Source organism: Chinchilla lanigera, unplaced genomic scaffold (assembly GCF_000276665.1).
Source record: "Chinchilla lanigera isolate Chin_1 unplaced genomic scaffold, ChiLan1.0 scaffold00008, whole genome shotgun sequence".
Taxonomy (NCBI): domain Eukaryota; kingdom Metazoa; phylum Chordata; class Mammalia; order Rodentia; family Chinchillidae; genus Chinchilla; species Chinchilla lanigera.
In genome coordinates, this window is record NW_004955409.1 from 2,573,230 (window position 1) to 2,595,156 (window position 21,927).

At 57.0% G+C, this 21,927-nt stretch overlaps 1 protein-coding gene across 1 annotated transcript in view; it reads left to right on the forward strand.

Annotated features, from left to right (window-relative positions):
• Positions 1–21,927, forward strand: part of Myo5c (myosin VC) — a gene marked incomplete at its 5' end in the record, with an annotated part of 69,348 nt that overhangs the window by 29,710 nt on the left and 17,711 nt on the right. Inside the window, 20 exons of the mRNA XM_013510284.1 lie at positions 1,820–1,903; positions 3,439–3,573; positions 3,689–3,786; positions 4,363–4,449; positions 4,811–4,922; positions 5,519–5,730; positions 7,473–7,638; positions 7,807–7,953; positions 8,919–9,083; positions 10,048–10,141; positions 12,227–12,290; positions 13,143–13,323; positions 15,018–15,111; positions 15,334–15,397; positions 15,482–15,562; positions 16,576–16,756; positions 17,567–17,660; positions 17,819–17,882; positions 17,981–18,113; positions 19,071–19,158. Of these exons, the coding sequence (XP_013365738.1) occupies positions 1,820–1,903; positions 3,439–3,573; positions 3,689–3,786; positions 4,363–4,449; positions 4,811–4,922; positions 5,519–5,730; positions 7,473–7,638; positions 7,807–7,953; positions 8,919–9,083; positions 10,048–10,141; positions 12,227–12,290; positions 13,143–13,323; positions 15,018–15,111; positions 15,334–15,397; positions 15,482–15,562; positions 16,576–16,756; positions 17,567–17,660; positions 17,819–17,882; positions 17,981–18,113; positions 19,071–19,158 (2,344 nt within the window). The remainder of the gene's footprint in view (positions 1–1,819; positions 1,904–3,438; positions 3,574–3,688; positions 3,787–4,362; positions 4,450–4,810; positions 4,923–5,518; positions 5,731–7,472; positions 7,639–7,806; positions 7,954–8,918; positions 9,084–10,047; positions 10,142–12,226; positions 12,291–13,142; positions 13,324–15,017; positions 15,112–15,333; positions 15,398–15,481; positions 15,563–16,575; positions 16,757–17,566; positions 17,661–17,818; positions 17,883–17,980; positions 18,114–19,070; positions 19,159–21,927) is intronic.

Below are 21,927 nucleotides of genomic sequence, written 5' to 3' on the forward strand. Positions count from 1 at the left end.
GAAAGGAAAGGAGAAATTATTGTAGAAATCACATGATAGAAAGCTTTGCAACAAGAAGGGAAATTCCCCCTAAGAGCACATTCTCAGCTTGTCTCCATCCTACTGGCTGTTGTTGTCATGGCCCAGGGCAGGGTCCTGAGAGCAGCCTGTCCCTGTAGGTCCCAGGGGCCAGCATGGAGCCCTGAGTGACAGGTTGGGGCCCACAGTGACCCCGGCAGATGTCCCCTCCCCTGGGCGTGGCGGGTGCGCTGTGAAGTGGGATGCAGCTGTCCCTCCTGGAATCCTGCATTCGAAGCAAGTCCTCCACCACTGAGTGACACCTCAGGTTGAAATCAATTCTTAGTATGCTTTATAATTTAAGAAAGATGCATATCACGTACTGGAATGCACAACCCACGCACCTGTAACTCAGCCACTCGGGAGGCTGAGACAGGAAGATGACAGGCTCAAGACCAGCCTGGTTCTTGAAAAACAGCCTATGAGATGAGCATGACACATCGAATTAAATCTTCTAATTCTCATCCGTAGCTGTAGGGCGCCAATCCCATGGGGAGGGGAGAGAGAGACCAGATTCCACTGGAGCCCTTCGAGATCTCTCCCGGAGGTCTCTCTCACAGCTCCTGCACATCGAGTTCCTCACCCGATCCCTCCGAGACCCCTGAACGAGCTCAGCCCCTGGACCTTGGCTGGGGAACCGAACCCCACTCTGTGGTGTGGACAAGGTTCTCAGCCAGTTGGACGCCCAAGGAGGAAGCCACCTGAAAACACAGCTCCTCCTCCCTCTCCCCTCTCAGGGCAGAGCCCCCGCCGGGGGTGCCACCCCTGCAGCCAGCGGGGCCCGTGTCTGTGTCCTTGCCCTCCTGGGCCAGGGTCTCACAGCTCTCTGGATTGGCATAACCCTGGGCCAAAGCCAGCCCCTGCCCAAGTGTCCCCACCAGAGTCCACGCCCGAAGGCCTGGGCGGTATCTTCAGGGTCAGTTTTAAACATTATCATTATTTGCAGTGCTGGGGTTCAAACCAGGCCTTTCATACTAAGCAGGTGCTTTGCCACTGAGCTACCCCCGAGTCTTAGATTAACTCTCAATATTTAATTTGTGACAGATACATATCACAAATTAAAAATACGCAACCCACACACACCTGTAATCTGCTACTCAGGAGGCTGAGGCAGAAGGCTCCCAAGGTTGAGGTCAGTCTGGGAAACTGAAGGAGATCCTGTATTCGAATAATAAAAAGTGCTTTCTGCGGCCCCGTGGTGGAGTGTAGCTTCAGAGGAGCAACGTCTGACGGCCTGCGGGATTTGTGTGCAGGCACAGAGAGCTTCTCGAGCTATAGGCAGAGGCCCACAGCGCCCCCACGTACCCTGGTGGCCTGACCAGGCTGGGTGGCACTGGGCAGTGTTCCTCCTCTCTGCCCTTCGGTGCTGACGTGCTGACGTAGGCGCCTGGGCAACACCTCAGAGCCTCCCCTCCGCCAAGGGACCCTGAGCGGGTCTTCGAGTGCGATCTGCACATTCCACAGGGCGCGGCAGGGTGGCCAGTGGGCTGGGGAAGCTGGGGCACGAGCTCCTGGCTTTGCATTGGAGACCCGTGCCGGCTTCCTCAGCTCGTGCAGACGGGTCGCTGCCCCGAGCAGGGGCCAAGATTTCTGCAGGGTCACCTTGGCACTCTCAGTCCTAAGCTTTCCTCAGAGAGGGACTGTGGGGGCAGCTTGAGTTCCAGCAGCACAGGAAGGAAGGAGGAAGGGGAGAGGGAGGAGGGAGGAGAGGCAGGGAGGGGGATCTTGCACGCGGGCCCTGCAAACCCTAACCCTCCTGCAGGTGGGGTACCAGTGCGAGGGCTTCCTGGAGAAGAACAGAGACACGGTGCACGAGACGCTGGTGGAGACCCTGAGGGCCAGCACGGTGCGTGGAGTCTGAGGGGCACCTGAGGTGCTTGTCCTGCGATGGACGGGGTGTGGGCGTCAGGGAGGACGAGGGTGTGATTGCGCACGGGTGTGAGCGCACGTGTGTTTGTGTGACTGTGCGTGTGTGCGCACTGGGTGGTGGTGCGTTATGGCTCGCAGGCGTCTTGGAGTGCATGAGTGAGAAGCACTTCCAGCACCTGAGGGGATCGGCGGCCGCGGTGCGCAGTGTCACCCCCGAGGGCGCGAGGACAGGGAAGAGGACAGCGGCCTCGCAGTTAAGGGATCACGGTTATACGTGCACCACGTCGGTCATTCCCACGGTGCACGTGGCACTCACCGTGTGTCAGGCTCCATCCCTGCCTGCGGGGACACCACAGGGGCGAGCCAGGTCCTTGGCCTCACACATGGGCAGTGCTGGGCAGCGCGGTGTCCGAGGAAGTCAGTTGGGAGCTGGTGTCAGGCAGGAGTGCTGCTGCAGGGCACGGTTCCCGCTGGGGACTGTGCCAGCGGTCACGTCACCAGGAGGGCTCACAGCTTTTCCTCTTCCTCTTTAAACGTTGCTTTAAATCTTAAGAACGAGCATTATTCGTACGTAAGCCTCTGTTTCTGTGATGACTTGGATGTTACATTTATTTCACCATTGTTAAAGGATCCCAGTCAATGGGTGATGTTCAGGGTGTTGACCGATTCCCAGGTGACCCAGGCACCTCGCTAGTGCCCAGGGGGACAGCAGGGCCATGACAGCTGCAGTTTGACCTCACTGCCCTCGAGCCCCAGCGTGGAAATGCACCACGGTGGATGTGCGGAATCAATTTCATTCACTTAGAATCTGAAGGCGAAGGTCATGGAGTGCTCACTGGGATTCAGACCCTGCCCTTGGCAGAGTGTGGTCCTGGGGGACTTAGTGTCCTGTTTAAGGAACAGAATGTGAGGCTCACTCTGAGAGGTGACTGGCACTCGAAGGAAGAGCTGCTGGGCATAGTGGGGCTGTGCATCTGTAATCTCAGCACTCAGGGAGGCTGAGGCAGGACAATCATAAGTTTGAGCCCAGCCTGGGCAACCTAGTAAGACCGTGGCTCAAAAATAAATAAACACAAGGGGCTGGGGATGGAGCTCATTGTAAAGGTCCTGGATTCAATCCCCACTACTGAGAAAAAGAAAGAGGGAGGGAGGGATGGAGGGAGGGAGGAAGGAAGAAAACAGGGGCAAAGCAGGAAGTAGGAACAAGTGCGATGCGGAGGGGCAGAGGGGTGCTGCATCGGGAGGGGATGCAGTGAAGAGGGTGCAACACCACGTCCGCCCGACCCGAGGCGGGTCCCTGAGGCCACGGGGAGGAGGACAGAGTTGGGGGAGCTCGGGGCGCAAGGGAACCGCAAAGCCCTGCTCTCGGGCTCGTGGGCTGCACCCAGAGGCAGACAGTCCCGTCTCCCCGAGGCCCCTGCTGTGCAGCGGGCAGAGGGGGTGCAGGGCTCCCACGCACCCTTGCAGAGGCTGCCGCGGTCTGAGGACATCGCAGCCCCTCTCTTCTTCCAGTTTCATCTCTGTGCCAACTTTTTCCAAGAAAGCCCGGCTCCTTGCTCCCCTTTCGGCTCAGCCATCACCGTGAAGCCTGCAAAGCAGGTGGTCAAGCCCAACAGCAAGCACCTGCGGACCTCAGTGGGGAGCAAGGTACCGAGGGGCTGGGGCGGTGGGCGGCAGACCCCCAAGTCAGCGGGCACAGGTGCCAACCACCCACCGGGGGGCTGGCCGGTCTCACTGCGCCTGACCTCTGCCCGTTTCCCAGTTCCGCAGCTCGCTGGCCCTGCTCATGGAGACCCTCAACGCCACCACACCCCACTACGTCCGCTGCATCAAGCCCAACGACCAGAAGTTGCCCTTTGAGTAAGTATCTGGTGCTGCGGGGCACGGGAGCCCAGGGCAGTGTGCCCGACCCGCACGGATTCTGCTGTAACCACTGCGGCTGCACCCGCCACTGGCTTTGCCTGATTCTCAGCGACGCTCCCCTTTGCCTCTGCGGGCACCGCCCAGGCCGAGCCCTCCCGGGGCCAGCAATGAGCCCCACAGCCGGGCCCTAGGCCAAGCCCCGGCTCGGTGTAAGAAGGACAAGTGAGAGTTTGGGGCAGGGAGGCTCAGCGGCCAGAAGGTGAGGCCTCCCCGGGGCCTGACACGCTACTTGGTGTCATCATGCCATCCTTCTACCTCAGCCTCCCGGAGTGCTGGATGACGGGCATGCGCCCCCCAGGCCCTTCTCCCTGCACCCCTCTGTCCCGCTGTCCCGCAGCTCTCTGGACGGTGTCATAGAGGTGCTGTCCCCTGGATGTGGCAGACCCATGTGCCCGCTCCAGGTGACCAGGCTGGACCCTGCAGCCTGGGAGCTTCCGCCCAGCATCCCCCCGGTCCCTGTCCCGGGGGAGTCTCGGGTACAGTCCCTGACGTGCTGTCACTGGCCTCTCAAAGGTTTGACGCCATCAGAATCGTGCAGCAGCTGCGTGCCTGCGGCGTCCTGGAGACCATCCGCATCAGCGCGCAGAGTTACCCGTCCAGGTACAGCCGCTGAGCTCCTAAGACCAGCATCAGCTTTGGCGTCACTGCCCTGTGCTGCCAAAGACGCCTGGCTTCCGCAAGGTCTCGTGGGCGGCCCGAGGGTGACACACAGGCTGTGGGGGACAGACGCCACCCCACTCCCAGGGCCCACTCCTTGCCAGAGCGCTGGGATGGGGGGCTGGGGAGCAACGGCTGAGGAGCAGTGTGCGTGGGCAGAGCCTGAGGGGCAGACGCGTGTGCTGGGGGACTGTCCTGTCCGGGAGGGGCCGCAGGGGTCCCAGCCCACGGTGGCCTGGCGGTGGGGCCCTGACATGGGGGAGCTGCCCAGCGGCATGCACAGCTGAGACCCCTCGGTGTCCAGGTGGACATACATCGAGTTCTACAGCCGCTACGGCATCCTCATGACCCGGCAGGAGCTGGCGGCCGGCGACAAGAAGACGGTGTGCATGGCCGTGCTCCACAGGCTCATCCAGGTAGGGCCCCGCTGCCCGCCGGGGTGTCCCGGAGCTGCCTCCCCTCACGGCCTCCAGGAGCTGGGCTGAGCTGTCACAGCAAGGAAGTGGCCCTGGGCGCTGGGCACTGGGAAGACTAGAGCCTGCTCGCTCGCCTGACAGCAGACCGCCCTGCCTCATCCTCCTACGGCCCCAGGGAGGCCACTGAGGCGTGGGCCAGGGCGGGTCAGATTGTCACCAAAGCTGCAAGTAGGGTGGAAAAGAGATTGGGGGACGTTGGTGGCCAGGAGGGGATGGCGCAGAGAACCCAGGATCACGACTGTAAGTCAGACCTCGGCTCTTCATCCTGCGCAGAGGGCCAAGGTTCCCAGCGGCCTGGCTGGGTCAGAGAAAGGATCGCCCCGTCACCCCCAGCCAGACACCTCAGTGCTTACCTTTTCCCCCCAGGGCGGATCTCAGCCACACCGAGGGACACGAGCCTGGGTCCCGATCAGGGTTTTTCTGCCGTGTGTCAGGAAAAGATGCATCCGGTCCCAGGGTTTAGGGAGCTTTGGTCTAAATATCTTCTCCCCATCCTAGGTCACCATGTTTTACCTCTACGACCTCTGCTCTTCCAGGATTCTAATCAGTACCAGCTTGGCAAAACCAAGATCTTCTTCCGGGCGGGCCAGGTGGCTTACCTGGAAAAGCTGCGGCTGGACAAGCTGAGGCAGGGCTGCGTGGCCATCCAGAGGCGTGTGCGCGGCTGGGTGCAGAGGAGGAAGTTCCTCCGCGCGCGACACGCGGCCATCGTCATCCAGCGCTACTTCCGGGGCCAGCAGACTGTGAGGTGTGTCCCGGGAGGCTGTGCAGCCTGCGCGGTCCCCTCGAGGACAGCGGTGTAGGGATGGAGCTCCTGCCCCAGGGCCCCTGCCCCGAGGGACTGAAAACACCCAGGGCCTGTGGGGCATTGCGGGGTCTGGGCGAAGGTGCCGAGAGCGTGCCTGCCTGTCTGCAGTGTGGGCCCCTTGGCAGGGAGGAAACCACGCCGGGCCCCCAGGATGGGAGACCACAGGCTGGCAAGGTCACCTCGCCCTGGCGGACCTAGCAGTCCAAAGACCCTGTGAGCTCCTATGGGGCCACAGTCTTCAGGATGTTCGCAGTGTCACTGTACCTGTCGGAGAGTGTGTCTCCTGCTGCCGCCGCCCACGGCCCTGGAGCTCCTTCCCAATGACCAAGTGCTCCAGGAACAGAGAAGGCGATGGTTCAGCCTCTTCCTGAGCTGGAGGCTGAAACAGGCAGCTTCCCATCATTACCGCGAGTCCCAGTGTGGCTGCCTCAGAAAGGCTGGACTTGTTGCAGCCCACAGTCCTGGAAGGCGGCTGCTCACGGGCTCGCACTGTCACTCCGGCCCAGGCGAGGTGGCTCGTCACAGCGGAGGGCCAGGAAACCGAGAGAGGATGAGCTCGGATCCTGTGAAGGAACCCCAGGCCTGAGAGACCTCCCGGCAGCACCCTGGGTGGGGACCAACCTGCTACCTGGGCCTCGGGGACCCGCAGGAGCCCGCACAGAGGCCCGTGTGCTCATGGCGCGAGAGCCATGGGAGGTCCAGACCCAGCCTGGCGCAGGGCTGCACGCGGGGTGTGCCCCAGGACGGGTCTGAAAAGCGCCTCTTGGCTGTTCTTCTGGCCTCGCTGACCAGTGAGTCAGTTTTCTCCGTGTAGCCTGCTTCCTGGCAATCAGAACAATTCCTTCTCTGAACAGCACAGACCAGGGCCTCTGTGATTCGCGGACCCCTCCACCCCCCACTTCCTCCCGGCTCGGCATTCCCTCGACCTTGTCCTGGCAGAGCCACCTGTCCTCCTCCTGTTTACACACCGACCCAGTTGACAGTTGGTCTCCCTCTTTCTTGGGCCACCTGTCTGCTCCGTGCAGGAAAGGACTTTGTCCTCTCTGCCAGTCCTTTAGTTAGAGATGCACAGACTTTCTGCAAAGGGCCAGGGGGTAATAGCATGAGGCTGGGTGCCTGCCGTTCTGGAGCTCTGCGTCCAGCGTGGATGCAGCTGCACCGTCTGCTTTCTGTTGCTCTGGACAAAGACCCAAGGCTGGGCGCATTGTTATCGAAAAGGTGTTCTTTCGACTCACCGATTTGGAGGCTGAGCGCTCAGGATGGGGCAGCCCCGTCGGTCTGGCTGCTGGTGAGGGCTCCTGACGGTCAGCACGGCGGAGGAGCAGGAGGGCTGGGCGTGCAAGGGGGCCTTGCTGATGGAGGCTCTCAAAGAGCTCCCTCCTCCCACCCCATGTTCCCGGGACCAGTGCTGCCCCTGGGCCACCTCGTGCAGGTCCCCATGCTTCGGCATCGCCGCCCTGGGGACCAGGCTTCCTGCACCCAAGCCTCAGGCTGCACACACGTGGAAGGCCACAGTTGTCCTAAACAGGCAGTGTCTGTGACGTCACCTGGGTTCCTCGGTGGCCAGCATGAGCCAGGCCTAGGCCTGCGCTTTGAGCTGCCTGGGACACTGCAGAGGGCGGTAGGCACCAGGAGGTGACACAGCGTGTGGCCCAGAGTCACTCTGCGCTCTGCTCTCCCAGGAAAGCTGTCACAGCGCAGGCCTTGAAGGAGACCTGGGCGGCCATCGTCCTCCAGCGGCACTGCCGAGGGTACCTGGTCCGCAACCTGTACCAGCTGATCCGCGTGGCCACCATCACCATCCAGGCCCACACCCGAGGCTTCCTGGCCAGGAGGAGGTACCGGAAGGTACGGTCAAGGGCCAGGAGTTGGAGTGGGCGGTCAGCACAGCAAGTCTATGTGGGGAGGGCCTGCGGGGAGCTCCCAACAGCAGCGCCGGGTTCTGGCTGGCGACAGGAGTCCCCACTGGGTGCCCCTGCTGCCCAGCGGTGAGATCCAGGGTGTACTGTTCCGCAGATGCTGGAGGAGCACAAGGCGGTGATCCTTCAGAAGTACGCGCGGGCCTGGCTGGCCAGGCGCAGGCTCCAGAGCATCCGCCGACTCGTGCTCCACATCCAGCTGGCCTACAGGGTCCAGCGTCTGCAGAAAAAGCTGGAGGACCAGGTGGGTGACCCTGGCTTGTCGTGCATGTCCCTTTCTTCATGTCCTTGTTTTGCTCTGGACTAGATCCTCAGCTCTGCTCTGCAGATCCCTGCCTATGTCGGGAGGTTCAAACAGTTTACACGGACAACCTTGGCTAGAAAATACAATCACACTGTAAAGGGTTGCCACAGATGGCTGTACAGGTTGTTCACTGCACAAGGGAGGATGTGGGGCTGAAATCCAGCCTGGTGCCGCTTGCCACGCCTGTGCCCACGTGAAGCTCCTGGAGGCAGAGCTCCTCTCTGTAATGTGCAGAGATGCCATGCTCCGGCTTGCCCATGGGACGTGCCACCAGTGAGGACGAGCCCATCTGCTGCCTGGTGGAGGCTGTGCCTTGCAGCGCGGGTCTGGAAAGCCTCCCGCTGCCCAGGCCTGGGCCTGTGGTGCCCAGGTCCCCTGCGACTGACCCCGAGCCGCCTGAAGCTGGGGCCTTTGAAAGGGGAGCCACAAATGAAGGGGCCTGAGGTTCTGTGGCCCTGTCCTGTGGCAGGTCCGCACGTGGCACAGCAAGCAGGCGAGGCTCGCAGGTGGTGACGCCCTGTCCTGCAGCCCTGGCCCAGACCCAGCAGCGGGTGTGGCTGGCTCTTCTGAGCCCCTCCAGCTTGCAGCTGTCCCCCCTCCGTCCTAGTCACCGGTGTCCCTTTCTGCCCCTGACTGCCCTCGTGGCCTCTGTCACCCAAGGCTGTGCCTCACATGCTGAGGTGTCCACGGTCCAGGATGAGGCCCCTGCATGTGGCTTTGAGGGGACACTGGGCAGCCCGTGGCGCTGGCCTTGTCCTGGGCTGGGACGAGGCGGACCCCACACTCCCAGCCTGCGGTGTGCTGTGGGCCCTGACAGAGAAGCCTGGCCACATGTGGGGTGGCAGATGTGACAGTGAACGGCGTCCCTCTCGCGAGGACCTCTGACCCGGCCCTCTCTCCTGCAGAACAGGGAGAACCACGGCCTGGTGGAGAAGCTGACCAGCCTGGCCGCCCTGTGGGCTGGCGACACGGAGAAGATTCAGAAACTGGAGCTGGAGCTGGAGAGGGCGGCCGCCCAGCAGCGCAGTTCCGAGGAGAAGGACAGGCGATACAGGGACGCCGTGGAGCAGGTGCAGGCGCGGGCAGGGACGCAGGGGTTCCTTCCTGCGGGGGACCCGGTCCTGTGGGGGAGGGGCTCGTGTGCAGCGGTGAAGTGCAGCTGTCTCCGGGGCAATGTGTGCGTGGTGACCGTCAGCTCCGAAGTCACCTTGCTGGCGGCGTCCCTCGTCAGGGAGGCCCCGAGCCCCTGTCCTGACTCAGACCCGGACCTGGGAAGCACCTTCCCTGCCTCACCTGCGTGGCGTAGGGAAGACCTAGAAAGCCAGAGTTCTGGATGTGAGCCGGGCCCGGCTGCTGCGGTGGGGCCCTGGGCCAATCCCCTCCCCTCCCTGAGTTTTGGTTCCCTTGAGCGTGAAACCGGAACAGCACACGGGGATGGACATCACTGTCCTGAGGGATGTGCGCCAGACGGAACCGTGTGGCCAGGTGCCTGTGAGAGGCCCTCAAGGGGAGGCCACGTGCTTCCGGAGGTGGCCTTCAAGTCACCTCCCTCTCCTGCACCCTCCAGGGTCTGCAGGGTCACAGCTGGGAGGTGGGAGTCCCTGACGTGTCCCTCCCACCCCTATGACCCGGTGCCAGGTGCACCCACCCCGCTGCTGATCCCCAGCCGCCAGTCCCAAGGGGTCCCCAGCAGGCACATGGGCGGGGGCGGAACAGCAGCGGTCCTGCCGTGTTCACACTGCTCTGCGCGGGGCAGTCCGGGTGCCAGTCGCTGAGCCCCGCGGTCAGGAACTGCATCGCGTAAAGTCAGAGGGGCCGCCTAGGGGCACAAGGGGGTGTTTCCTTGGCAACTTGGCCCCTTGTCCTGCGGCCACTGAGGGACAAGTGTCTGCTCTACAGTCACCTCAAGCCCCGTACATGGAATGGAGGGGCAAAGAGCTAACTCAGGAGCATACAGCTCCTCACCTAGAAACTTGACAGACGTGAAGCACGGCCTTCAAAGGAAGTTATTCTGCTTCATCCTTCCCTTGCTAGAAATTGGTCATGCTGCAGAAGCGCAATTCAGAACTGGAAATCCAGAAAGAGCAAATACGGCTGAAGCTTCAAGAGAAGACGCAAGAGCTGCAAGGTAAGGATCAAGGTGGCCGTGGCACTGCTGTGCATAGGGAGAGCGAGTGATGTGGGGGTAGAGGGATCCACTCAGGGCAAGCGTGGCACTGAGAGTGCACGGCTTGGGGGTCTGGAGAGAGACAGCGGGAGCTCCAGGAGAGGCCCACGCCGGCAGGTGATCGGTCGGGGTCTCCACGAGTGTCTGAAGCCGTGGTCGGAGGGCCAGGCGGCGATGCCAGGGTCTCAAGAACAGCCTTCCCGGGATCAGCTGGCCTGGCCGGGCTCCCGGGCGCAGCTGCGTCGTGATTGCTGTGATAGGTTTGAAGCCGCGGCCAGACAGCAGCCCTTCCTCGGCCCCATGGAAGGCCTTTGGCGTCAGGAAGGGGCCACACCTGGCCTCTGGAGCGGACGCCGGCCGGGGGCGGGGTGAGTGGGTCTGACGTAGAGCCGTGCTTTCCTCTCAGCAGTTTTGGTCCGAGCTGCGGCATCCTCACACAGGGCAGCCGTGGCAGGAACTCCTGCTGCGAAATGCCTCAGCCCTCTGGTGCCAGTGGGCAGCCACTGCATCCGTCCTTCAGCCGGCAGCTCTGGGGGGACCCAGGTAGAGACCTGGGGTCTCTGGCGGATGTTAGTGTGGCGGGAAAGTTCCGGCTTCCCAGGGAGCAGCTCTGTCTACACCACGGTCGCATCCCCAGCGGAGCCTTTCCACCCGCTGTCTGCCCAAGGCTCCTGCAGAGCGCTGCCCCAGGAAGGGGTGAGGCTGGACTCTCAGAGCCCACCGCCCAGGAAGTGTGAGGCACAGCAGGGTCTGTGGCAGACCCTGTACCCACAGGCAAGGCTCAGCCCGCCTGCCCGTTTCCTCGTAGCCCGCTCCTCTCCTGGCCCGTGGTCCTGTTGTTTTCTAGCCTCTTTAAGTGCAGCCTCCCGGCACTGAAGTGCAGGAAAATTCCCCAAGCGGACCTGTTTGGGAGGGTATCGCACAACCTCCTAAGAGGCACCCAGCGCTCTCACACCACGTCGCGACCTGCTTTCCTGTGGGGCTCCAGGCCGACCAGCGCCTGCAGCCTGCCCTGTGACCAGGATTGGGTGGTGTTGAGCGCTGACCCTGCTCGGGGGCAGAAAGCCACAATCAGCAGCTCCCCCAGCCATGGGCGAAGGGCCGAGGCGGAGAACCCCAGGCCTGGCGCCGGTTCTCCTGGGGAACTGGAAGTTGGCTTCAAAGTCAGAGCCTCAGCTTCCCGCCCGGCCTCCGTATCTCCTGTCTGACTCGCTTGATTCAGGGACATTTGACGCTGTGTCAGACACATGAGAAATCCACTGGCTTTTTTTCTTTAAACCGAGTTATTTGGAGACTTGTCACTGGGCTTCCCTCTGGGGTGTCAGCTGACTGCCAGTGGGGACGTCACCTCCCTGGGCCATGCAGGCTCAGGGACACAGGCTTCCTGGCCCTGGACCAGCCATCTGCTGGCTCACCAGCAGGCTCTGCGTTGGAGACTTGCTGCTCTTCCACTTCTGCCTCAAGGGCAGACAGATGCTGCTGTCCTCCAGTTACTGTGGATGAGTGACTCCCAGCTGTGGTGCTTCTGTCACTCCTCCCTCCGGGGGACGCTAGGTGAGGCCTGGAGAGGCTTTTGTTGTCACAGGTCGGGAAGAGGAGCTCTTGGCTCCAGGGTGTGGGGAAGAAGCCAGGGCCACTGCTCAGAATCCAGCAGCTCACGAGACGGCTTCTCTGGATGCCAACATGGACAGCAGGGTGTCCGCAGTGCTGAGCTTGTTGTCCACGTATGATCTCCCCGAAAGGACTCTATTTCCGAGAGCATTTATTGTCCCAGAGCATTTAATAAACTGACAAGAGTCAGACCAGTGAATGCGCTATAAATGAAGCAGTTTATTCGCAGATTCCAACGTGATGCATTTGTATTTCTCTGAAGTCCCGTCTACATTTCTAGTTTATAAAAAGCGTCGCTCTCCTCTGAAGCTTGAGCAGCAATAAATACCGCGTGATGGTTCTTACAGCCGCCCTTCCCTAAGTGTGATGTGAGCCCTTCAGGCATCAGGTTGGCAGCTGTATGTCAAAGGAATATTCATATTTCTCTTTGCACAGAAAAAATGGACAACCTCACCAAGCAGCTCCTGGACGACGTGCAGAGGGAGGAGCGACAGAGAACGTATGGGACCTGGTCTGCCGCGCGTGCTGCCTCCTGCTCTCTCTGCTGTGTTCTGTCTCTTCTCAGCCTGCGGGACCTCAGCACCGTGCGGGGCCGGGCTGTGCCTGCTATCAGGAAGGGCGAGGCCGAGGCCTGTGGTCCTGCCTGCACACCTTTTCACAAAGAATTGCGTTTCCGTGGACTTCAGGCACCCAGACTTAGCATCCTACAGTTTCTGAAAGGCCAGACCGAGCCCTACCAGAGGCTTGGAGTTTGGGTATCTCTTACCTAAAATGCTTGGGGCTGGAAGTGTTTCAGAGTTTGAAGATTTTTCTTTCTTTCTTTCTTTCTTTCTTTCTTTTTTTTTTTTTTACATTTTGGAATCGTTGCTTAGACCTGACCAGTTGAGCAGCCCTAATTCAAAAATCCAAAATCTAGAAATGTTCCCATTCTGAAACTCTTTGAGCAGCATGTTGGTGATCAGAAAGCTTTGGATTTAAGAGCATTTCAGGTGTCAGATTTTCCAGGCGTGGGGTGCTCAGCCTGCACTAATTTGCTCAGGATCAAAGCGAGCCCCTGCAGCGTCCTTGGAACCGGCAGGGCCAAGCTGGGCAGCGCGTGCCTCGTGGGCCCAGGGGACCTGGGGACCGTGCCTTCCGAGCCCCTCCCCATCCCCGTGCTACCGTCCTAGGGCTGGAGGAGCAGAAGTGACCCCTGCCCTTGGAGAGCAGGCGCCGTCACAGTAGCTCCTGATGAGCTGGCCTCCCCCGTGGGGTGCAGGGGTTTCCCCTTGTTATTTCCAAATGTGCATCATCCTAATTCAAAAACTCTAGACTTGATTCTAAATTAATTCTTTTCTCCTTTGCTGCCTAGACTGTGCGAGAAAAATTTTGAGCTGAAAGCGCGAGACTATGAGCAGCAGCTGCAGGCTCTGAGAGAAGAGAGCCGGGCTCTGCGGGAGGAGAAGGCGCAGCTGAGGCAGGAGCTGGAGGAGGCGCACGTGGCTGGGGACAGCCTGCAAGGGGAGGTGGCCCGACTGAGCCAGCAGGCAAAGGTACCGTGTGGTGACCTGCAGGAGGACAGCAGCCCAGGCCCACAGGACAGGGGTGGGCCGCTGGGGACCTCTGTGGACAGGCTGAGGCTGGCGGGAGCCTGGGTCTTCCTGGTGTCCACATCGGAGCCCTGGACTGCTCTGGTCCGCAGCAGTGTTTGCCGCCATGGGCTGTCCTGCTTCTGTGCATTACATTTATATAGGTACTTAAATACGCTGTGGAGAACATGTCCAGATCGAATTATAAATCAGGGTGAAGCCTTCTGCATCAGCATGTCCCAGATCACTAAGCCCCTGTATTACAGTTAAATTACCTCATTGTCAGACTCTTCCACTTAAACTATTCTCGGGGCTTCCACAAAAGCAATCACCCATTGCACAGCTTGGCAAGTGTGGTCAGTCATGGAAGACTACATTTCGTACTCTCTGAGAGAGCGAATTTCACATGTCCTCACCCCCCGCCCACACACACACGAAAAAGTCAATATGGTATCTATGGGGATGGACATGTTAATTAGCCTGATTTAATTTTCCCACATTGTATTCATAAATCATAACATTACTTCCTACCTCACAAGGATATACAGCTATGCTTAGTCAATGTGTAACAGAAATTCAAAAGCTGAGAGGGGAAAAACATACAGGAGTGTTTTTAATTGCTTCATCATATACAGAAATACGAGTTGTCATCTACATTTATCATAAAAATAGATAAATGTTCAAGAAAATTTACTCAAATCTCTTCTTAAAAGATTTGAAGTTTTTATTAGTACATATAAAATCTCTTCAGAAAAATAAAATTTAGAAAGTAAATAAAGCAGTGACCTATGCTTGAATAGTAAAGGGTTCATGAATTTTCTTCCCTACCAAAAATCTGAAACCCATGCGTCCCTCAGTTCTTGCACGCAGAGCACTTCGTCGTCAAATGGGAAAGCCTCGCGTATGTGAAACACGCGTGTTGACGGACAGTCTGTAAGACTGTGCGGATGCTCTGTGCCTGGTGTGGCTTTTTGGAGTCACGTCTGGGTGGCCTCTGAATTCTCTGTCGGAGCTGCCTGTCTTTTCGAAGCCCTGGACCCTGTTGGTTAAAGGCAGGGGATTGTACTGGGAAGCGCCAGGAGCTCAAGTTTCCGCACAGCCTCCATCTGGGCAGTCACGGCAGCCAGAGTCGACCTATGGGACATCCAGCTGTGGGACGCCCAGCTGGGGGACATCCAGGTGTGGGACGTCCAGCTGTGGGACGCCCAGCTGGGGGACGTCCAGGTGTGGGAGGGCCAGCCATGGAGGCTGGTCTGTCTTAAAGCTGCCGGGTCGTGAGCAGCCCTTGGCATAGGGCACCAGCAGGTGTCACTCACTGCACTGGAGTGGCTACATCTCGAGCTCAACTCTTAACGCGATGCATAAAGCCATCTAGATTTTGAAGAAAACCAGTTGTTAATTGAGTTGTTTATGTTACAGTCAGTCTAAAAGAAGTAAATACAAGTAGGACTCGGGACATTTACTGAAATGTTCCACAGGGGAGTGGGACTTTCGGACAGGACAATCCAGGTCCTCCAGAAACTTAGCATGTGGCCCTGAACCTCCCACTCAGCAGTGCGGGGAGGACACACTGCCTGGGACGCCCCCCAGGGACACTGTCCCCTTGTCTGATGCCAAGTGTGACCACTGCTGTCTTCTCCCCTGGCTCGGGCCTGCAGACCATCTCTGAGTTCGAAAAGGAGATCGAGCTGCTGCAGACGCAGAAGATCGACGTGGAAAAGCTGGTGCAGTCGCAGAAACGGGAAATGAGAGGTGACAGGACAGGGCGGCGCTGTCCCCTGGCCGGTGGGGGTCGGGCGGGTCGGTCGGGGGCTCGGACAGCTGGGTGGTGGGAGCGGGGATGGCGAGGCACCAGGTGAGACAGCTGCCCGGCTCCTGGCTGGAGACCGTGAAACTGGAAACCCGGGCCCGGGAGGCCTCGGGGAGAGGAGTCACGCACAGGTGATACCAAGACAGCCCTGCCTTTCCTTCCAGAAAAGATGTCCAAGGTCACCAGACAGCTTCTCGAGAGCTACGACGTTGAAGATGTGAGGAGCAGGTGATCACTTTTGTGTCATCGGACCCCGAAAAGCTTGTTGAAACAGCAGAGAGACGGAGTCCTTCTTCCCCTGCTGTCTTCCAGGCTGTCTGCGGAGGACCTGGAGCACCTGAACGAGGACGGGGAGCTCTGGTTTGCTTACGAAGGGCTCAAGAAGGCCACGAGGTGGGAAGTCCCCCCTTGGGGACTATTCATTTTTCAGAGATAAGGGACTATTAGACAGTGAAAAGCTCAACTGACATAGATTTGAGCAATAAAATGCTTACAGTAGGGTAACCTAATGACCACTGATAGTACTTCTATGCAAATTAAGTATTTAGGGTTTTTTTCTGGTGGTGCTTGAACCCCGAGCCTTTGCACTAAGCTATATCCCCACCCTCTAACCATTTTTTGAGACAAGGTTTCCTTAAGTCACTAGGTTGCCCAGGCTGGGCTTGAGCTTGTGCTTCCCCTGCCTCAGCCTCAGGGCGGGGATGTCAAGTGACCCATATGCCCAATAGGAGCGATTTCTTTACAGGGTGAACTGCCTAATAGTAAAACCCATGCTTATCCGCAGAGTGAAAACCTATTCCATCAAATAGCTCAGCCACCACTTGTCGTAGTTTTTTTCCCCCCCTTTGGTACCAAGAATCAAACCACAACCTTGCATTTGCCAGGCAAGCGCTGTGCCGCTGAGCTGTATCCCCAGCTTGCTGTAGATTTCTAGGTACGGTTAGAGAGCTTGCAGCATTTCTTTAATAAACTTTATTGTTGACAGCGGTTTTCGGTTCCTAGCAAGACTGAGCTGAGTGGGGGACGCAGAGTTCCCACGTATCCCTCACCTCCTCCCTGCGCCCGCCCTGCCCCAGGGCCGGATGTTGACTTTTCACTGCCACCCTTCACGTTAGGGTTGGCTGTGGGGGATGCACTTCCTGGGGCTTGGACAAGTGGATACCGACACTGCGTCTGCAGTCACGCACACCGCGTACCTCAAACTATTAAGAGAGAAACAACCCACTGAATGAGCCGTAATACGACATTTTAATCACCAAGTGCAGATTAGCTCCACAAAACGCTCCGCAACCAGCCGGAGGGGTCCCGTAACTCTGCCTGGCCCCGTGGCGGGTGACCGTCACACCCCGGCTCCCTCACCCCGCGAACGGGGACCGCGTGGCTTATATCTTGGCCTCCCCGCGCAGAGTCCTGGAGAGCCACTTCCAGTCCCAGAAGGACAGCTACGAAAAGGAGATCGAGGCTCTGAACTTCAAAGTGGTGCACCTCAGCCAAGAAATCAACCGCCTGCAGAGACTGTTCAGAGAGGAGAGCGACGTGCACGACAGCATCCGGCTCGAGGTCACCAGGCTGACGTCGGAGAACATGGTGCGGCGCTGGGCCAGGCCTGAGCCTGCGGGGTCTGTGTGGGGTCGGCTCACTTCCTTGCTGGTGAAAGAATGGATTTAAATCCCCTTTTTAGCGGCGCTGGGGATCAGAACCCGGCACCTTCTTTCTTCATCCCCTGCCCCTTTTTCCTTTACCTTCGAGATAGGGTGTGAGTCAGTACGTTCCCAGGCTGGGCTCAAACTTGCCAAACGTTAAGGCTCAGCATGGCTCTGGGGAAGAGAGCGTGTTCAGATCTGCCCTGCTCACACTCTGAGCCTCCCCCGCGAGGACGCGCTCCTCTGGGTCAGCGGACAGTGGCTTCTACCCGAGTGGGTGCAGGTGCTGGGCACTGAGGAAATACACAGGTCCAAGAGGGAGACAGGTGGTGGAACACGCCGGGGCCACGCTCGGCCCAGCCCACAGAGCAGCGCCTGGCGGAATCAGAGGTAGCCAGAGATGGCCTGAGGTGGCCCTCCCTGATGCAGAGGAGGACGTGCATCTCCGGGCCTGGACGCGGGGCACAGGGGACAGGGCACGGGACGCAGGGCGGGTCTTTCTCTCCCCAAGTGGCTGTGGGCACTGACTGCTCCTGAGGAGCGCGCTGGGATCTCGAGGCAGCGGCGGAGATCTTGAGGTTAGAAAAGCAACCGAAGGAAAAGAAACCAGGCCGCCAGCCGCTCGGCGCTCAGCGAGTCCCCGCACAGCTCCATCCTGCGGAGGGGACATGGAGACAGTGTGTTTGCTTCCGAGATCGTGGCGCGCACAGAGGAAAGTATTTGCTGCCCTAACGTCCGTCACTCTTCTCTAAAGATGATCCCAGACTTTAAACGGCAGATTTCAGAGCTGGAGAAACAGAAGCACGATCTCGAGATCCGCCTACAGGAGCAAACAGAGAACAGGAAAGGTAACGGGCCCAGGCCTCATCCTCAGGAGATGATCTAGAAAAAAGCTCCTGCCCACAGGTGTCAGGCAGGTGACAGGCAGGCGGGAGGTGAGGCTGGAGGGTTGGCGTGGGGACAGCTGTGGAGGGCGGCGACACCCCCACCCCACTTTTTGCCGCAGGGAAGCCAGAAGAGCTGTGGAACCTGCTCGGCCATGAGGAGGAGGAGGAAGGGACGCAGAGGAGGTGAATGTGACTGTGTGGGTCACCTGGGGGGCCCCTTTGGGACGGCAATGCTCGTGTGACAGTCACACAGATGGGGACATCACCCCTACCTCCCACAGGGCCCTGGATGCCCAGAGTGAGAGGGACGCTGAAATGAAAGAGAGGCTGAGAGGACCGGAGGAGGTCGGCGAGCAGCTGAAGAAACCGTCAGAAGCTGAAGGGGAGGCGTCCCAGCTCCCTTTGGAAAACAGGGTGAGAATTTGCGACAGTGTCACCAGGAGGCTGTCGGAGTGCCAGTGCTGCCGATAGGGGGACACTCCACACAAGGGCGCACAACAGCGGCTGCAGAGCAAAAGTCCTTCCAACAGCATGGCCTTTTCCTCATCTCAGAAAGATCGGTGAACCAGGCAGGCATGGTGGTGTGTGCCCATAATCCCAGCACTTGGGAAGCTGAGGCAGGAGGATCCCCATAAATCTGAGGTCAGCCTGGGCTACAGAGTGAGTTCAAGGTCAGCCTGGACTACATAGCAAGACTCTGTCTCGAAAAACAAACACCCTCAGAATTCAGGAAGAACTGAAACACTCTGTGCCTTTATAGGAACTATTTCCAGGTATCTAGGACTCTGCCTGGTCTGAAGCTAAATCCAGCCTGGTGAGGCCACTGCCCTCCTTATGAGAAAGGACAGCAAATCCAGGGCCTGGTCTTTGAGCAGGTTCTCTGGTTGCTGACTGCCAGGGTGCCCACCTCCCCATGCTCACAGTTCTAAATCCTCCACGACAGACGCTACGGGAAGCCGGAGGGAGCCAGGTCCCGGGCTGTGCAGCACAGGCCCGTGGTGGGTGCTCGCCTGTCTCCGAGGCATGAGGGGCTGGCACACAGAGCGTGCCGAGAGCACCATGCTGCGGCCAAGAGGCCAGATGCCAAAGGCCACAGTGCGAACGATCGTGTGCATGAAATGCCCAGAACAGGCACACGTCGGGATGGGCAGTGAGTTAGTGGCTGCAGGGGTTGGAAGGGACAGCCGAGGGTGACAGCAAGAGTTTCTGGGGGTGGACAATGGCGGAGGTGGCGCAGCTCTGGCTCCGCAGGACCCCACTGGGATGTGCGCTGCGCGAGCACACCATGTACAGACCGTGGCTCAGTCCCGCCGTTAGGAAAAAGCAGGTGAAGACGCCTGTGTGCTGACGCCCTTGTTCTGACGTCCGAAGGGTCTCGAAGAGGAACTAGAGATGAAGGACAGAGAGATCAAGAAGCTGCAAGACCAAGTGAAGACCTTAACCAAGATCATTGAAAAAGGTGGGAGAACGAGATTCATTTTCTCAGTCCCTTGAGCTTTTGGCTGAGGTCAACGTGCGCGGAAGTGTGCACCCAAAGCCTAGAGACCTGAGGGGCGGCTCTCAGGGCTCGAGCTTGGGTGGGCTGGAGGCGAGCCCCACTAAGGCGGGGAGGAGCTCACTGCCTCCAGACCGGTCAGCCAGGCAGGCCTGGCCTCAGCAGGGGCGCCCTCAGCAAATACTTTTCCTCTGTGAGCAGCCCCTTTTAAACACTGTTCACTTTTTAACTTGCATTAGTACGTGTTTGCAGCACACAGAGCTCACACTCGCTGTGGAGAGAGTATAGGTCCATGACACATCGTAACCTTTTCTCATCCCCGTTCCTCCCCACCCCCACTCCATCTTCTGATCCCTTCCCATTTGCAAAAGATCTACCTCCAAGCCGGGCATGGTGGCACACACCTGTAATCCCAGCACTCGGGAGGCTGAGGCAGGAGGATCGTTGTGAGTTTGAGATCAGCCTGGGCTACAAAGTGAGCTCAAGGCCAGTCTAAACTGCATAGTGAGAACCTGTCTCAAAAGATAAAAAAAAAAAAAATCTATCTCCATTTCCTGTCATTTATCTTTAATTTATTTATATTTTGAGTTTCTCATGTAAGAGAAACCATGCGATATTTATTTCACTTAACACTATGGCCTCAAGGTGCATCCATTTTCCTACAAATGACTCAAGTTTATCTTTAGGTCAGAGTAGAACTCCATTGTGTGTAAACACATTCCCTTACCCATTTGTCTATTGATGGACATATGGGCCATTTCCAAGAGCTATTATTATGAACTGTGTTCCTGTAAAAATGGGTATGCAAGCCGGGCTTGGTGGCACACACCTGTAATCCCAGCACTTGGGAGGCTGAGGCAGGAGGATCATTGCGAGTCTGAGGCCAGCGTGGGCTACAAAGTGAGCTCAAGGGCAGCCTGAACTGCATAGTGAGATCCTGTCTCAAAAAGACCAAAAAAAAAAAAAAAAAAAAAATGGGTATGCATGTGTCACTGTAATGTGATGTTTTTAACTCTTTCAGAAAGAGTCTTAGAAGGGAAATAGTAAGGTCAAATGGAATTTCTAGTGTTAGTTTTCTGAGGAATCTCCACACTAATTTCCATAGTGTTGTGCTAGTTTATATTCCCATCAACAATGTGGAAAAGTTCCCCTTTCTCCCTCAATCTCACCAGCACTTGTTGGTATGTGATCTCTTGATGGTGAAAGTATCAGTGTTGTTTTAATTTGCGTTTCTCTAATGGTTAGAGATATTGAACATCCTTTCATGTATTTATTGGCCATTGGTACTTCTTCTGAGAAGAGTCTGTTCATTTCAGTTGCCCATTTTTTATTGGATCTTTTACTTTCGAGGTGTCTAATTTTTTGAGTTCTTTATATATTCTAGATATTATTCCTCTGTCTGAGAAGTAGCTGGCAAACATGTTTTCCCATTGTGTAGGTTGTCTCTTCACCCTATTGGCTGTTTCCTTTGCTGTGCAGAAGCTTTTTAATCTGATATGGTATGCTCCCATCTGTTGATTCTTGATGTTATTTCTTATGCAACTGGTGGTTCTGTTCAAAAAGTCCTTGCCTACACCTGTGTCTTCTGGAGTCTTACCCATTTTATCTTCCAACAAATGAAGTGTTTTTGTTTTAACATTTAGACCTTTCATGCATTTTGATTTTAGTTTAGGATACAGTGAGAGACAATGGGTCTAGATTCAGTCTTCAATGTGTGGACAAGCAGCCTTCCCAACTTTTGCTGAAGAGGCTGTCTTTCCTCCAGCATACCTTTTCGGACACTTTGTCAAAGATCAGAGGGCTGAATGCGCCTGGAGTTGTTTCTGCTTCTTCTGTTCTGGTCCACTGATCCCATGTCTGTTTTTGTGCCAGTGCCATGCTGTTTATCACTGTAGCTTTGTAGTACAACTTCAGATCTGGGATTGTGATGTCTCCTGCTTTGCTCTTGACACTCAGAGTTTGTTTTGCTATTTTGAGTCTCTTCCGGTGCCATGTAAATTTTAAGATTGTTTTCTCTAGCTCTGTCAGGACTGTTGGTATTTTGATTGGGGTGTTGTTAACCTATATAGCAGTTTTGGAAGGATGGCCATTTTTACTGTATTGGTTCTGCCTATCCAGAGACAGGGGACATCTCTCCCTTTTCTGATGTCCTCCTTGATTTCCTTTCTCAGAGTGCTGTAGTTTTCATTGTAGAGCTTTTTTACTCCCTGGGTTAGATTAATTCCTGAGTGTTTAATTTTTCTTAATGCTATAGTGAACGGTATTGGTTTCCCAGCTTCTTTCTCAGTAAGTTCACTATTGGTGTACAGGACACTATTGGTTTTATGTGTTCATTTTTTATTCTCCTGCACTATGGAGTTGGTTATTCTATGAGTCTTTTGGTGGCATTTTTGGGCCTTCTGTGTAGAGTACCATGTCATCTGTAGATAGTGATATTTTGAGTTAGTCCTTTTCTATACTATCCCTTTTATTTCTTTCACTTACCTGATGGATCTGGCTAGTGTTTTAGTACCATGTCGAACAGGAATAGTAGTAGTGGGCATCCTTATCTTGCTTCTGATTTTAGAGGGAAATCTTTCAGCATTTTCCCATTTAATATAATGTTGGCATAAGGTTTGTCATAGATGGCATTTATCAAATTGAGATAAAGTCCTTCTACACCTATTTTCTTCAGGGTTTTTTTTTAACTCTTTTCTTTATTATTTTAAAGAGAATAAAAAAGGACAATAAAAA